Raw genomic sequence first — 12,876 nt, 5'->3', positions numbered from 1 at the left:
CACCCCTGTATTTGGGTGAAGCCTCACTAGGTCCGTACCATGCCCCAAAATTCCAATTAGTTTGCTTGTGTGATTACTTGCTTAACCATGCCTGGGCCTGCTTGAAGAAGTGGGCCGGGGCATGGTTCAGTTGGACTTGGGTACAGTATGCATCTAGTGTGATTACTAACTGTGCCTGAGCATGGAATGCACACATGACGTCAATGATGCAACTGGCCATTTAACAGACATGCTGGCAAAGGGGTCATTTCTGTCTACTGCAGAGGTGCAGTGTTTGCTGGAAATTTGGGCCGACAAGAGTATCCAGGAACAATTGGATGCAACACGCAAACTCTCAGAGATATGTGGTATAATACAGTCTTCTTATACGTGCGGCACAATCAAATGAAAATTGCTGCACTGCATACTTGATAGATCTCTAAGAGGACTACAGTATGTGTCCTAGCACCCAAAACCACTCCAAATAAGCCACAAAATAAGGTAATTAATCATGAACTCCATTGTGATATGCGATAGTGCTTTCCTTCCTATGTGTTAAACACAAAAAGTCGCACGGTGATGACTAAATACAGCTTGGGCCCAGAATGTTAAGTACAATGTAAGTGCAGACCAGTCATTAGTCATCATGTCTTTGTTTCTGTAATAGCATATTTGTGCTAAAATTCTAATACAAAACAAATGACGTTGAATAGTGTGGTACTCAAGCAAGAACTTCCTCTCTAGCCCCGACTCATTGTGCACGTTCCTGTTTCACCCAATTTCACACAGCCTTTGTGCAGACTTGTGCTGCCATATCACTGTACATGACAGAACCATGAGTGAAGTGAACAATGACTTCATCGCTTACTTTGCTCCACTTCCCAGAAGGTGGGGGGGGGGGGCGGGTGTGTGCAGAAGAATGGGTAATCTCTGCTTCAGGACAATGAGGTGAGCTCATGTATGTAAAGCTCCTGCTCCCAAACTTTTTCCCAAGACCGTGGCTGCCTGCATATTACCCAACCGGAGGGCAGTCGTTTTGTATTCATCTCAACCTAAAATTAAATAGTCATGTGGTTTCAGCCAATGGACCAATGGCCAATTATTCTGTAGTGAGTCAGCAAAGATGAGTTCACCCTGACTAGAATCATTAAACTGTGCCTAGCAGCAATGGAACAAGGGGAGTAGGGGAGCAAAGGCTCATTGTTTAATTAGCCAGCAGCAAAGGACAAAGAGCTCAAAGCAGATAAAGGCTTAAAGCTGAGGTATCAGACGCTCTGCTTGTGGGTCTTGGGGCCCTGAAATTCTGCTCCAGCTCCACCTTAATTAGGCCATTCACCAAATATATCACAATGGCCTTAAATGACAAACAGACTGCTCCGAGGATTTACCAACATTTTTGGCCATCTTAAAGTCTATTTTCTGTTATGGGTGCAGTTCTAGGTGACTCATTGTAAATCATTTGGGTTGGATTAGTACTCAACTTCATTAACTATAGTTTACACACAGTAATCGAGTCTGACTGGACATAAGGGTGTTGATTAATTTTCTATAACAGCACAAGTAGTGCCAGCCTGGGGTAAATCAATGCGTGATTAGAATCCTTAATTCTAGCTCATGTTACTTATAATTTCAAACTGAAAACACAATTCAAAAATATCAGAAACTATAAAAACATAGAAATTGCTACAAACCACTTAGATAACAACAGTGCTTGAGGTTGAGGACCATGACCTGTGGTTAGTGATTTAATACCAAAATGATTTACTGACGTAATGCACTTGTAGCCCAGTCATACTTTACAGATTTGTGTAACCTGCATAAACGGAATGGTACGCAAGTCTGGTTTTAATAATTAATAAACAGTACATACTCAGGTTTTACCCATAATGCAGCCGAATAAGTAGTGGTACATAAAGCTACATTAACTAAGTAATGACTGGATCCAAGCAGACACACACACACACACACACACACACATACAAACATTGAACGGAAAAGCACATAGTGTCATACACAATAAAAAAACAGAACAAAGAAAACCTGAATTGTCAACTGATTTGAGAAAACCTTTAAGCAACTAAATAATGTAATGTAAAGGCTTGTGAGGCAATGCATAGTTCCCCAGTGCAATGCATGAACATGTGTCATTATTTATTTATTCTTTAATCCTGACATATTCCACTCTCCTCTCCTGTGAGAGGTCAGAGCAAAGCTGTGAGAGGTCAGGAGACAGGGTCAGCCATTACATGGAGTAAACATTTTAGGGATAAGGACCTTGCTCAAGGACCTAAGGGTGACATGATCACTCCGTCAGTCCACAAACACAGCCACAGACTCCAAACCTGCAGAGTCTCATGCCATCAGCACACAGTCTGAGGCTCAATATTTCAGTAATGCTGACACCAAAATGGTTTTGATGAAAATGCCAGTCCATCTGTAAATATCCATGTAAGCTAAGTGGTGCCTGTAGATGTGTTCATCCACAATCACACACACACACACATGTGCACACACACACACACACATGTGCACACATCAGCCCTCTCCATTTACTGCGCTGACTCAATGACAAAAAAGCTGTGAGGATATCTTTCCAGCAATCACTATTTAAAACCATTTCTACAACAAAAAGAAGCAATATTAAGATATTAAGATTCAGGCATTCCGTTAGCACTCTCATTCAACTGACAGCAAGCGACAAGTACAAATTGAAAAGTGAATTAACTTAAACTAAAAGCAGGACACAAAACATTTCAGATGATGACTAATGGACAGTGACTGTATTTCAGGTTTTGCTGAAGATATGCAGAAATACACATTCCACAGAGACCTTTTTTCTTCTTATTATTTTTATAATTAATTGTTTTGTATATTTGTCATATAGGTCTTGTAATGGACTCGCATCCTGTTTCGGATGCTGCCCTGTCTTGTGCTGTATGCTGCTTGGGTTGTGCAGATAAACATGACAGATCTGAACCCATAATTGTGAACTAGCTTGTTACTCTCCTGCGTGGGTCCCCTGCGTAAAGCTGCTGTCAGCACCTGCTGTCGACAAGCTGCGTAACAGGGACACCCAAAACAGGATGGGCGGGGCTACTAGGAGCTCAGCAGCATGGGCTGGCTGTCGTAATGGTAGTGGCTGGGTGGGGAGGGGGAAGGTTACACAAACAAAGTGCTGTTCTGAAAACAAGCTAAATAACACAGTTCCATGATATAACCTAGTTCCCGAAATCCTTAACTTGGTATGTAATTCATTGGCGAGAACACAAACGAAACTCCTCACACAAGACTTGATTGAATGAATTATTAGTCTATTTAGACAGATTTCTGACTACCTTAGTGGTAACAGCAGCTCTTGCTTCTCCTTTTAATGATTTACCTGCCGTGCAGGACTGTCGACACTCCAAATATCTTGGAGACAGCTACACTTTCCATTGTGTTTTTCATGAACGAAACCTGCATAACCTGTTACTAACCAATACTGGGCTTCCATGAAAGGTCTCAGAATTCCCCCAGCACGAGTGTGGCTCAGCTTTAGCTCTTCATATGAAGATCAACATGCCCATACAGGCCAACTAATGCACCTTTTTTGGTCATCATTGTTATCATTGGCAGGTTCACTCTACGAGCCAGTCCTGTACACACTTCACCTTTTAAAACATTACTGCTTGACACGTGCATGCAATACATGCTTAATAAAGATGCAAGACTTGGATCTGCGTCAGCAGAGCACATGAATCTACAATAAGCCATAAATAAAGAATTTCATAACCCAGTCACAATGGGAATCGATATCTATGAAATTCGCCATGTACTGAAGCTACTAGTCAGCCATCTTGCAAAGCATTTTTTGTGTGTTAAAAAAGGAGAAATCGCTACAATGCCAGTGATGCCTTTTTGATTGCTTTGATGGGTCCCACTAAGGTTCCCCAAAAATGCAGTGGAATGACTTACCCTCAGTGCCTCAATCACCAGATCACGGGCCTCCAGCTCCCCCTCCAGCACACTGAAAAGCATTAGCAGCTCTGGCTTGCTCAGGTTCTCCACATCCATTCTTGATTCCTAGAGGTATTGGCCAGAGTTAGGTGACAGTTGGGGACGAGTTCGGCAGAACGCTGACATCCCATCCCATCATAAGAAGTAAACAACCTAACTGTCAAGTCATCCCTCCTAAATATTTTTGGGTTGTTGTCTGTAGGCAACACCTGCAGTGGTGCCAATTACTAACAATTATATCAAGAATAATGATGACACACTTCTTGAACACCTGAGCAAAAAAAATTACATTGCAGGATTTGTTCTGGTATGTGACCGATGATTCTACCACAGTGCAATCATGGTTTCGAAATATAGTGATAAGAGATGCACAATATATCAGTTACCGTAAAAGTATCGGGTGATATTCATCAAAAATTAATGTATCTGCACTGGCCCAATATGTCAATCTTGCCAGTCGATATTAATATTCAATTGCTATCAATATTCAAAGTTGGCAGCACCATAGCTAAAGACACAACCCCCCCCCCCCCCCCACACACACACACACACACACTTGGCAAGTGGTTCATAGGTTAGTCATGTATCGGTATAAGCAATATTGTACAAAAATATATTCGGTCAAAATTTCTACATCGGTGTTTTAATAAATACTGATGACTTTCAGTTCATAAACTAACTCTTTCCTAAAGTAACAAATAACAACACCCTACCATTCTGAGCCAAATAATTAAAATATCGGTTATGGGGACCAACACTGACTGTCTTCAGGGTCAGCAGGTATTATGGTGGCTAAGACTATAGAATTAATAGCTAAAAGTCTCCATATGTAACTACTAATAAAAGAACACAGATCTAAAGGTCTGTGAAAACCATATAAAAACAGAAATAGATTAACACCTTTAAATATTTATCTTCTAACAATCTCATCATTAATAATTTCAGTGTGAAATGCATAACCATCACACATTAAAAGTGCTGACTTTATATTTCTATTAATATTGGCTCCTGGTATCAACCGTTCTAACTGTAACAAACTAAACCATCTCAACACTTTCAAAACGGTCAAAAAGCACAGAATGACTAAATGTAATTCACTCAAGGCAAATACAGACACGTCCGACTTGCCAAAGCTGGAGAGAAGGGTTTGGCTATTGCTGAGTGATCACCAAAAAAAAAACAGTCAAATGGAAACTCCTTTGCCTTTGAAGCCTCTATAGAAAGTTTAGAAACGGCACAGTATTTCAACACAAGGCTGTTTTGGATTCATCTCCCTTCAAATCCCACTTTTATACACAGAGTAATTATCTTATTTCCCCTTCAGTTGTACCTTAACTGATGCCTCCTAAAGATCAGATCAAAACATAATGACTGATCGTTGACAAAAAAGAAACTTTAGGCTTTTATTTTTCATTAAAACTTCATTAAAATATACTACTTAGGCAGTTTGAGCAAGCCTAGAACTCCTCTTTAAATTCATTGACACAGTAAGGGGCAAGCAAACTGGGACGACCATCTGCAGTAACAGGATTAGAGAACAGTTGTTTTAGTTCCACAAACATGGCAGTTCTTCATATTGCTCCAAAATAACAGTTTTGAATCAATAAAAATGCATTCACTGGCCTGAGTAGGCAATACAAATGACAGCAGTCCTTTCTTGGCACCCTGATGCTGAGTCTTCAGTTACTTAACAGGAAGACAAAAACAGTAACATTGCCACCATTCCAATGTGCACACTACAATAGGAATGACGTAAGCTGCTTACACTGTTAAAGTATCCGATACTTCAAGCTGCATTGGCACAAAACTGTCCTGATTAGCCCATTTATATTTAATATCATTGTCCCAATGTGTATCTACTTTGTGCTTGTATCCGGGATCCCTTTATGCTGCTCACAGGTTCACCAGTGGTTTGTGGTTGCACCACAGAGCGTTAATTACAAAGAAAAGCAAGAATTCTTAACTCCCCAAATTCTGTCAAAAGTCTGCTAATTTGACACAATAAATCTTTATGCACAATCTACTGGGGTAAAGTAGTAATTCTGCTCCTGATATTACTGGGAGCATTTTGTATGTTTCATTTGTAGGAGAAAAGTACAAAACCTATAAGTAGCCACAGAACTTCAGCCCCCTCTATAGAATTCCCTTAACCAGCCAGGTCTATCTTCTGCCACACATTGTGTATTAGGTGACTGTTAGCCTCAGCCTATGCCTGCAGTGGCATTCAATGGCAATGCAATGACTCCTGTAAAACTACAGGAATTTACAGGTGAATTATTCATTTAATCATGCTTTCTACATAAACACTTCTGGGAGAGTTCAGTCATGCAATCCGGATTTGCTTCTGATTAATGCAAGAAAGGGCTAATGAGGGTGGATACTAATAAGGTGTTTACTATGACTAAAATGATATTCATTTGAATGAAACAATATAATAATAATAATAATATTTTTTACCCAAAGGCAACATACATAGATTTCAGCTTTTAATCCCTCATCCCCTCCCCAAATTCTAAATTAATTATTAATATGGGTATCATTGCCCAGGACATTACTGTGTCAATACTGTGACAATACACTACATGAAGGACTTAATATTTACCTCAGGAAATAAGAAAAGCGTGAGAAATCAAGCAGTAAAACAAAATTGTTCTTCCTTTTACCAAGGTACAAGTTAAAACAGGCCTGGAGATTACACTTGCTATTCCATTATCTGCAGGGCCAAGTTCAGGCCTTAAAGCAATATTCCAACAACATTACCTCAGCCTAATAAATAAGTGCACAGTGAATAGTTTGTCATATATTTCCAGGTGGAGTCTGTACACAGATACAAGGCATCTTACGCAGAAGAGTGAACACATGGTTAAATGGGAGTGGTACAAAAATGATAAATGCAGTGACAAGTGTAGAAGGAGAGATCTGGCAGTCATTAGCTGGGAAATTCAACCTGCTTCCTTCTACGTTATTTGGATGCGATGTTTTCCAGTACTTATATCAGGCTCATCCTCCAATTCACAAGTCACGTGTGGATTAAACGGACACAGCACGGAGACAGTGGCTCCCATGGTTACAAAAAATGCCAATTCGCTAGGAAATGCATACAGAACTTCGACAAAAGGACATAAATAGTTCGTGGGGAATCGGCCGGAGAAACTAAATATATTTATCCGAACAGTAAGCCAAATAGGGCACATCGCAACTAGCTTTTTCTTGTAATCCTGTAAGTTTTTTCTTCTTTAATACATTTATGGAATTAAAAATCTAATTTAATCTATGTTTATTTATTTAGCTTTATATTTAAAAGATTTTAACCCTTGATTTTGCGATTTTTCATTAAATCCCCAAACCATGTACTTACAGGTTGTTAATTTATGAAAATTATTCTTACTACAATTAATTGTAATGTATTGCGGATTTTACAAACACATACACAGGCTACAAGCACGTATATAAATGTAGTTTTTTACGTTTGGGGTATATGTCCCTTATGTTTCAAAGCATCTGGCAAAATGTTTCAACTAAGTTTTTTGTCTGAAGCTAGTCTGTCTTTGGTTTACCCTATTGACAGTCTACAAAAAAAAAACGATAAACATTAGCACAAAATATCCATACCTTCATGCACCCGGTACCAGCCTCTTCAATTTTCCCCATTCAAAATATGTTACAAAAATCGACTTACTTGTATACCAACCCCAGCGGAAAACACAGACAGCTATTTTGACAAGGCGCTCAGCCAATTAGCAGTTAGCATTCAGAGGTGCTGGCGAATAAGAAGCCAGAAGTGCTCGACAGGGGCGGGAAGGGGGCTGTCGCGCGAGGCTGGGACAAATCTCTTTGTTTGGACTCCAGTGTCCCATTGCTTCTCTCGACCAACACTGATTTATGAAGTAATTTCCTGTATATTTCCCAGCAAGGCGACATTTATATATTAATTATACTATTGTTTTAGATTTTCATCTTTGGCGTTAAAATCGTTTTAAGCCAGGCGTGTATCGCAAATGACAAGTGACGTAAATCGTTTGGTTTAGCCTACATTTAAACTGCAAAACTATACCATAACAAACAATTATTTATGATTAAATTAGTATAAACATAAGAAGGAAATTTAATTTAAATTGCTTTCATTCTTTTAACTCTCAAATACACTCAAGATCATCATCACATGGTGCGGTGGGAAAACAATTGAAATGGGCTATACACGTTAGAATCAGGAGTCAACACCATGGCACATTCTGACAGTTTTGATCAAAATGCTTTTTTACCACGGACACTTGGTATTTTTAAAAATGTAATCTACATATATATTTTTCTCAATCAAAACATTTTTCAACGGATACGTTTGTCAGTGTAGGGGCAGGTTAACAATCTCTGGTAATAATCGGCAGATTCACAGAACTATTTATTACAAGTAAAAAAAAATACTAATGACACCTTATCATATATTTTACATGGTTAGTATTGTTTTCTACCAAAAATCCCAAACTAGTAATATATGAAGAATTACATTGTGGGAACGCACGTTGATGTAATGTACTGTCGTAGCCTAATTAGTGTTTAAACACCCTCTGGTGGTCCAAAAAATTCCCACCGCTATTAGCGAGGGCATTAACAGGACGGCGCAAGGTAAGCTTGTTGGGCCTTCAGTCGTTTCTTATATGCCTTCCCTGCAGACCAGATTAAAATATTATTCAGCATATTTGAAATAAGGTTTCCTGGGTTATCCAGTTAGCATGGAAGGTTTAGACTTATCAGAGCACCATGATAGGTCTGCTGTATAGACTGTTTGGTGCCATAAAAATGGAAACAGCAGTAAAAATGGCCTTTGACAAGTAAAAAAAAGAAACTGGTGAGTGAAAGTTCCCCACTGGTCTGTTTTATGTCTGCTGTTTTTTTCTAATTAAGAAATTCCAGCAGTATGTGTGGGAGAAAAGATTCAAGCTTGTAACATACCATAAACCCTCACCAATACTATTTATGAAACAAAAGAACCTATTTACTTTTTCTTGGATTTCCCTGCCAGACATGAGAAATGCTTGAACATGCACTTTTAGCTGAACATTTTGAAGGTGTTCTGCTAAATGTTGACCAGGTGGCATCATGCAGAAACAATACACTTTCCAAAGTGTTGTCATTGAAGAGTGGCTTGGGGTGATGAGTTTGAAAGCCTTCCACAGACATAGATATGAACAGTGAAGATATGTTCTTAGGGGCACCAGGTGCTGATATCAGAGAAATGGAGAAAAGCAGGTGGTGAATGACCCGCATACTGGTTATTAAGGGATAGTGAAAATGAAACCCTATTCTTGCAAGTGTGTGTGGTGGCCTAAAGTCAATGGAGAGTAGGTTTTCAAAATATGTGAATTTTGTCAGGTGGAGCAAAAGGCACTTCTCCAGGTACCACTACTTCAAAGGGCATTTCCTTATAGATACACCTGAAAAATCCTGTACCTTTGTGTGATGTGAGAAATTAAGGACTCAGGAACAGGTGTCAGGAGAACAAAAAGGGGCTTTATCATACTAAAACAGGAGTAAGGAAACAAACAGAACCATAAGAGGTCAAAATGGGAAGACTATAACTGGGAAGAACACAGGCAACAGTAGTACTGACATTAATGACCAAACACAGGAACAGAGGACTTGGAAGCACTTATACACAGGACTAACGAGGGGCTGACACGATGCAGGCATGGACAGTTAGCACAATAGGGTTGGGGATAACAAACAAGACCCAACTTGGGACAATGGGGATATGGAGGACCAGCAGTGACCCCTGCTGGTCCTACCAGGGCATGGATCGGACAGGGTGTGACACCTTGCTTGTCCTTTCCCATTCATAGTACTTCTAGGTCAGGGGTGTCAAACTCCAGTCCTGATTGCAATTTGTGCCATTACAAATGACATTACCACAGCCAATGACACATAGTTTATGTCTGAGGAGTTTAAAGACTTTAGCAGAATGGCATCATTCACTCCATAAGCACACATAGACACCCTGAGTCAAACATTGTATGGTGGAATTAAAAACCTTGGTCTTTCTAGTGCTGCATGGCAAAATAGATATGCACCTATCTGTTTGGACCTGGTCTGCCCAATCATTATCCACTTGAAGCAATATACTTAAAAAAGAGTGGCAGATACTGTAGATATTTTCCTATAGATGACACAATGTATATTGAAAACAGCATGGGGGAGGAAACAAATGTATTTCAGGAGTGATAGCTATGCAAACTGAATCAGTGCCCTAAAGCAGTGTTTCTCAACACAGTGCTCGTGGACCCCCAGACAGTACATGTTTTTGCTACCTCCCAGAGCTGGGGGCAAAAACAGGAGCATAAAATATGGACTGTCTAGCACTGAGCTGGGTGCGAGCAAAAATATGTAGCATCTCAGAGTCCCTGAGAACTGGGTTGAGAAACACTGCTCTACACAATCAATGGTAGAGACATTGATATCACATACAGGAGATGAGTTTATGTTGGGGGACTTGATGAGAAGATTCCAGGTGGCCCAAATGGGAAGAGTCCTGTAATGCCAGTAGCCATTAGAGGTATGAAAGGCTGTCTTCTCCTTGGTAGCCAAACTGAGTGATTTTCAGCTTGGATATGAAGTGGACTTTACTTAGATGCTCCATAAGTTCATTCATAAGACAGAGTTGGAAGCCACTGGAATGCCCAGGATTACCCCCACCATGTTGGGCCACTCTCATGCTGGACCAGCAATGCATGCAGTGGCTGTGGGGACACACTACCTTGTGTACACAGGTGATGGGGAGGGTGCCCTCAGTTGGGGTTCCATATAGGCAGGAGGGTCAGGCTAGGGTGACAATACTTCCAGCAGGGCAGAGACACGATGTACCTATCTTGTTGTTATCTTGCCATAATACCGTGTTTCCCCGAAAATAAGCCCTAGCATTATTTTTCCGAATGCTCGTAATATGACCCCTACTCCAAAAATAAGCCCTAGTTACTATCCCATGGATTGTACGGTAACTAGAATGAGATGTGATTATATGGAAACAGGAAATAATATTTATGTATTTAATATTTGAATAAATGTATATACAGTAGATTTTTGTTCATGAATAAATGTACCGTTAGATTGTTTACATGGAAAGATATGGTTAGAAGATGACATGATGTCTGTATTTGAATAAATGTGGATTTTTGTTCATGAATACCGATAAATGTACTGTAGTTTGTTGTATATGGGAAAATAAGACATCCCCTGAAAATAAGCCCTAACACATCTTTTGGAGCAAAAATTACTATAAGACCCTGTGTTATTTTCGGGGAAACACGGTAAGAAAGAGAAACTGGCTGTGCATTGCCTAGTCTTCTGCATGGCCGCAGCTATGAAACCACACTACACTGATGGAGGGAAGGCCTGACTAAGCCACCTTTATCTCCACCTTCGGTATGGCAATGCCAGCCAAGTTAGGGAGCGGTTGGTAAGCAGGCCCAGTCCCAGTAAGCATCCCAGCGTGGCCAGCACTCCCTCTCAGTAGGTTGCTCGAACATAGTCACAAATATCATCCTCAGCTGTCAGGTTGATGAAGAGCAAACGTGCCACAGGCTGGTCCTTCCACATATAGAGATCCTGTGTGTGCAGACAGTGCAGAGGTGCCTGCAACATCTTAAAATCTGTGGCATTCATTCAAGATTAGGAGACCGCCTGAAGAATACAGCCTTCAAAGAAATGTACTAAAAATAAAAGAGTAATAAAATCAGCTGAAGCATTATGGGCTGTTCTGTCTCAGAAAGAGTTCACATGATGCAAACAAAAAGGGACAATGATAATTCTTTGTTCTAAAAATAGTATGCCACTGACATGTTACTGACTGTAGCCAGCACACTGTGTTTGAGTACCTGGGTTTGCTTTAGTTGCTTTGGACTGTGTTCAAGACCAGTGAAGTTGTGATTAGATGATAAGTATGACTGGCTCTAGCCTCATGTTTAATACACTATGCTAAGAATAGATAATCATAGAAAGAGGGAAACAACAATTGGTGATCTAAAATGTTCATAATAGTAAAGAAACTTGGTGTTTCGTGACTAGACATCTGCAGCTCTCTACTTGCAGGTTTACCAAGTTGAGCTGTCAGTCCGCTGCAGAAGATTCAAAATCCAGCAGCACATCTGGTGTTCTATCAGCCTAAATGCTCTCATGTTACACCCCTCGATTCATTATAGGCACTCGCATCAAGTTCAAGTCCTTGGTGCTGGCCTTCAGAGCCATTAATGGATAGACATACATCTCCATCAGCAGGCTTATTAAGACCTACGTCCCATCTTGCCCTATTCAGTCAGCAAATCACCACCCCTTGGAGATCCCTCCACCACACAAGATGTCTCGCTCTAAACGTTTCCCATCTGTGGTCCCCCACCCAAAGAGAATGAGATACCGAACCACATCTGGTCATGAGATTCCTTCTCCACCTTAAAGAAGCACCTCATGCCCCATCTATTCCAGGAATTCCTTTACTAGCTTCATGCCTCTCTATGTTCCCTGAGTGTTCCTTATGTTGCACTTCTGGTCATTGAATAGTTTTATGAGGTTTTTGCTTATTGGAAGACATTGCATAGCTCTTGCTCCAGTACTGCTTACACTTGTAACTGGACATTTGTTGGAAGCTCAGCAAACTGCACTTATGCATCAGTCAACTCTTTGACAGCACATACGTTTGTAATGTATTACTTGCCTCATTTGTAGGTGTGGCCTCTGCTAATTAAATAAAAATATATGTAAATGTAAATAATGAGGATGCAATGGAACCTAATCTTTTATTGATTTGGGGATAGCATTTCACTCACAAAATAAATCTTTATTGATCAGCTGGGTGAACTGTCTTGGACCACCGTACTGTTGACCAACCTTATAAATAATTTAGCTATCCACTGTGCT

At 40.2% G+C, this 12,876-nt stretch overlaps 1 protein-coding gene across 4 annotated transcripts in view; it reads right to left on the bottom strand.

The window, feature by feature from the left end:
- The window catches only part of cttnbp2nlb (CTTNBP2 N-terminal like b), a 28,417-nt gene extending 20,711 nt beyond the window's left edge, over positions 1-7,706 (bottom strand). For 3 of the 4 annotated variants that reach the window (XM_072712970.1, XM_023825626.2, XM_023825627.2), the window contains exons 1-2: positions 7,588-7,706; positions 3,934-4,041 (exon numbers count right to left, since the gene is read on the bottom strand). Coding sequence is in view for 3 of the 4 variants with exons in the window: in XM_023825626.2 (XP_023681394.1) it covers positions 3,934-4,041; positions 7,588-7,626 (147 nt within the window). In the remaining variant the exon portion in view is untranslated. Of the gene's footprint in view, positions 1-3,933; positions 4,042-5,598; positions 5,662-7,587 lie in introns of all 4 variants that reach the window. The other variant, XM_072712969.1, reaches the window with a different exon arrangement.
- Positions 7,707-12,876: the final 5,170 nt, after the last annotated feature.

The sequence above is a fragment of the Paramormyrops kingsleyae genome, chromosome 6, assembly GCF_048594095.1.
Source record: "Paramormyrops kingsleyae isolate MSU_618 chromosome 6, PKINGS_0.4, whole genome shotgun sequence".
Taxonomy (NCBI): Eukaryota; Metazoa; Chordata; class Actinopteri; order Osteoglossiformes; family Mormyridae; genus Paramormyrops; species Paramormyrops kingsleyae.
Note: the sequence above shows the minus strand (reverse complement) of the source record. Positions and strands in the feature narration are given on the sequence as shown.